Genomic DNA, 5,000 nt, shown 5'->3' on the forward strand with positions numbered 1-5,000 from the left:
ACTGTGTTTGTCCTTCGTGGTGGAAGATCTGCGTCCGTTCGTGGAGGAGCAGATGCGAGACTTTCACCATGATTTGCTGCGTGGGAATCCTCGTCTTCGGGAACGCTGTGAGAAGTCATGTCCTCCCAATCATGTTCAGGTTTGGCGACATTTTGTGGTTTTGTGTTTTAAAGGCCTACTGAAATGAATTTTTTTTATTTAAACGGGGATAGCAGATCTATTCTGTGTGTCATACTTGGTCATTTCGCGATATTGCCATATTTTTGCTGAAAGGATTTAGTATAGAACAACGACGATAAAGATTGCAACTTTTGGTATCTGATTAAAAAAAAAAGGCTTGCCCCTACCGGAAGTAGCGTTTCCCCATTAATTTGAGCGAGGATGAAAGATTTGTGGATGAGTAAAGTGCAAGTGAAGGACTAGTGGGGAGTTGAAGCTATTCAGATAGGGAAGATGCTGTGAGAGCCGAGGGTGACCTGATATTCAGCTGGGAATGACTACAACAGTAAATAAACACAAGACATATATATACTCTATTAGCCACAACACAACCAGGCTTATATTTAACATGCCACAAATTAATCCTGCATAAAAACACCTGCGTGTTTGTTATGCTAGCTCCTAGCTCCTCTGCTAGCTCCTAGCTCCATAGAACACGCCAATACAATTCAAACACCTGATCAACACACACAATCACTCAGCCCAAAAGACCGTTCACCTAACCCAAGGTTCATAAAGCTTATATATTTAAAAAAAAAGTTACGTACATACGCAAAAAAAAGTTGCGCACATACGGTCAAGCGATCAAATGTTTAGAAGCCAAAGCTGCATACTCACAGTAAATGGTAAATGGTAAATGGGTTATACTTATATAGCGCTTTTCTACCTTCAAGGTACTCAAAGCGCTTTGACACTATTTCCACATTCACCCATTCACACACACATTCACACACTGATGGCGGGAGCTGCCATGCAAGGCCCTAACCACGACCCATCAGGAGCAAGGGTGAAGTGTCTTGCTCAAGGACACAACGGACGTGACTCGGTTGGTAGAAGGTGGGAATTGAACCAGGAACCCTCAGATTGCTGGCACGGCCACTTTCCCAACCGCGCCACGCCGTCCCCAGTAGCACGTCTGCGTCTTTGTCATCCAAATCAAAGTAATCCTGGTAAGAGTCTGTGTTGTCCCAGTTCTCTACAGGCGTCTGTGTATCCAAATCAAAAGTCCTCCTGGTTAGAGTCTCTGTTATCCGAGTTCTTCCATCTTGACTGCATCTTTCGGGAATGTAAACAAAGAAGCGCCGGCTGTGTACTGTTGTTGCTGACTACGTTCGAAAAATACGTCCATTTCGCACCGACAACTTTCTTCTTTGCTTGCTCGGCTTCCTTCTCCATAATGCAATGAACATGATTGCAACAGATTCACGAACACAGATGTCCAGAATACTGTGGAATTATGAAATGAAAACAGAGCTTTTTCGTATTGGCTTCAATGTGGAAGGCATACCCGTGTTCGCCGGGCTACGTCACGCGCATACGTCATCCTCAAAGGCGTTTCGAACCGGAAGTTTAGCGGCAAATTTAAAATGTCACTTTATAAGTTAACCCGGCCGTATTGGCATGTGTAATAATGTTAAGATTTCATCATTGATATATAAACTATCAGACTGCGTGGTCGGTAGTAGTGGCTTTCAGTAGGCCTTTAAGGCCCTGGCAAACATACAGTCGTGGTCTAAAGTTGACATACACTTGTAAAGAACATAATGTCATGGCTGTCTTGAGTTTCCAATCATTTCTACAACTCTTATTTTTTTTGTGATAGAGTGATTGGAGCACATACTTGTTGGTCACAAAAAACATTCATGAAGTTTGCTTCTTTTGTGAATTTATTATGGGTCTACTGAAAATGCAAAATGTTAACATTTGCTTACATGTCCCTTGGCAAGTTTCACTGCAATAAGGCACTTTTGGTAGCCATCCACAAGCTTCTGCTTGAGTTTTTGACCACCAAAATTGGTGCAGTTCAGTTAAATATGTTGGTTTTCTGACGCTGACTTGTTTCTTCAGCATTGTCCACACGTCTACATCAGGACTTTGGGAAGGCCATTCTAAAACCTTCATTCTAGCCTGATTTAGCCATTCCTTTACCACTTTTGAGGTGTGTTTGGGGTCATTGTCCTGTTGGAACACCCAACTGCGCCCAAGACCCAACCTCCGGGCTGATGATTTTAGCTTGTCCTGAAGAATTTGGAGGTAATCCTCCTTTTTCATTGTCCCATTTACTCTCTGTAAAGCACCAGTTCCATTGGCAGCAAAACAGGCCCAGAGCATAATACTACCACCACCATGCTTGACGGTAGGGATGGTGTTCCTGGGATTAAAGGCCTCACCTTTTCTCCTCCAAACATATTGCTGGGTATTGTGGCCAAACAGCTACATTTTTGCTTCATCTGACATCACATGGACAAAGATAAGACCTTCTGGAGGAAAGTTCCGTGGTCAGCATACTTGCCAACCCTCCCGATTTTTCCAAGAGACTCCCGAATTTCAGTGCCCCTCCCGAAAATCTCCCGGGGCAACGTTTCTCCCGATTTTCACCCGGACAACAATATTAGGGGCGTGCCGTGATGGCACTGCCTTTAGCGTCCTCTACAATCTGTCAACGCGTCCGCTTTTTCACCATACAAACAGCGGGCCGGCCCAGTCACATGTTGTATGCGGCTTCAGCATACACACGACAGTGACTGCAAGGCATACCTGGTCAACAGCCATACAGGTCACACTGATGGTGTCCATATAAACAAGTTTAACACTGTTACAAATATGCGCCACACTGTGAACCCACACCAAACAAGAATGACAAACACATTTCGGAACACAACATAAACACAACAGAACAAATACCCAGAATCCCTTGCATCCCTAACTCTTCCGGGCTACAATATACACCCCCGCTACCTCCAAACCCCGCCCCCCAACCCTGCCTACCTGACCCCCACCCCACCCCCCAATCTCCCGAATTTGAAAGTCTCAAGGTTGGCAAGTTCTGTGGTCAGATGAAACAAAAATGGAGCTGTTTGGCCACAATACCCAGCAATATGTTTGGAGGAGAAAAGGTGAGGCCTTTAATCTCAGGAACACCATCCCTACCATCAAGCATGGTGGTGGTAGTATTATGCTCTGGGCCTGTTTTGCTGCCAATGGAACTGGTGCTTTACAGAGAGTAAATGGGACAATGAAAAAGGAGGATTACCTCCAAATTCTTCAGGACAACCTAAAATCATCAGCCCGGAGGTTGGGTCTTGGGCGCAGTTGGGTGTTCCAACAGGACAATGACCCCAAACACACGTCAAAAGTGGTAAAGGAATGGCTAAATCAAGCTAGAATGAAGGTTTTAGAACGGCCTTCCCACCAAAGTCCTGACTTAAACATGTGGACAATGCTGAAGAAACAAGTCCATGTCAGAAAAACCAACACATTTAGCTGAACTGCACCAATTTTGTCAAGAGGAGTGGTCAAAAATTCAAGCAGAAGCTTGTGGATGGCTACCAAAAGCGCCTTATTGCAGTGAAACTTGCCAAGGGACATGTGAGCAAATATTAACATTGCTGTATGTATACTTTTGACCCAGCAGATTTTCAGTAGACCCATAATACATTCATAAAAGAAGCAAATTTCATGAATGTTTTTTTGTGACCAACAAGTATGTGCTCCAATCACTCTATCACAAAAAGATAAGACTTGTAGAAATGATTGGAAACTCAAGACAGCCATGACATTATGTTCTTTACACGTGTATGCTGGCCTGGCCCTAACCAATCTAGCGCCCTAGGCAAGATTTTAGGTGGCGCCCCCCCACATCGGCAGTGAAGTGTATATACTCACAAGAAACCGAATAGCTTTGTCTTTGACCTTTTTTTTACTTAAAGAAGGCAAATTAACATATTATATGATAATGTTGTTATGATTATCTTTAACCGAATCACAGCAGTGCTCAAATTAAAAAACAGCATTCCCTCTCATGTGATATTGCTTAATTAACATTAATGATGTGCACTTTAACAACTAGGCTTACAACTCTATACCTAATATATAAAGGGGTGGAAAAGTGACTATTACCTGCAGGGCAAACATTAGCTAACCAGAAGGCAATAACAATGTAAACAAAAAACACCTGCTTAAAAGATCTAATACAAATGTCCCTGAGGAATGTAAGGTGGGAGTACTGTAATTACCTAACGTTACATTATTATTTTCCATAACAATTTAGCCCCCTCCACAATATTAACCCGACGTTAAAACAGAACTAGCTATTTATTGATTAGCAATTGCCGAATCATGTAACATTAGCTTAATGCTAAAGATCCAGGTTACTATCACATTCTGTAACAGACAAATCATTTCATGTAGGCTAACGTTACCTCCCTGCTACCTCTGTCTTTTTCTCGTTTCTCCTCCTCTTCTTTTCTATTTTTTCTTCCCTGGGCACCTGACAGTTTTGGCCGTTTTGACATTTGTGGTGACGTCCAAAAAGAGTCATGATACGGGAAGGGAGGGGGCGCACCGTGCGGGGGCGTAATGTTGTAACAAATAATATTTCTATTAAATAGGCTTTACTTTGCATTTTAATTAACGTGGGATTATTTTTTGCATTTAGAAATAAAAGTACCAACTTTTTTTTTTTTTCCTCCAACATTTGTGGCACTGGCGTGGCGCCCCCTGATGGACGGCGCCCTTGACATTTGCCTACACGGCCTATGCCACGGGCCGGCCCTGCGTGTATGTACACTTTTGATCGCGACTGTGTGTAATAATTGTGTGCAGTCCTCTAAAGCATGCCAGCCGTGTTTAGAGTGGAAGTCTGAGATCCTGAATAATCACAGACAACGTGATCCCAAGCTCAAATGGGGGAACTGTAACCCTTCCGCATGGAGGACAGACTACTGGGAGCTGGCCAAGGTCGGTTTCCAGTACCTTGCATTTATTTCAATAAGTTGCGA

The 5,000-nt window shown here is 43.3% G+C and overlaps 1 protein-coding gene across 1 annotated transcript in view; it reads left to right on the top strand.

Moving 5' to 3' along the window:
* Positions 1-5,000, top strand: part of LOC133665453 (uncharacterized protein CXorf38 homolog) — a 12,807-nt gene that overhangs the window by 81 nt on the left and 7,726 nt on the right. The window contains exons 1-2 of the mRNA XM_062070752.1: positions 1-139; positions 4,825-4,959. The exon at positions 1-139 is cut by the window's left edge and continues 81 nt beyond it. Of these exons, the coding sequence (XP_061926736.1) occupies positions 1-139; positions 4,825-4,959 (274 nt within the window). The remainder of the gene's footprint in view (positions 140-4,824; positions 4,960-5,000) is intronic.

This window comes from Entelurus aequoreus, linkage group LG14 (assembly GCF_033978785.1).
Source record: "Entelurus aequoreus isolate RoL-2023_Sb linkage group LG14, RoL_Eaeq_v1.1, whole genome shotgun sequence".
NCBI lineage: Eukaryota > Metazoa > Chordata > Actinopteri > Syngnathiformes > Syngnathidae > Entelurus > Entelurus aequoreus.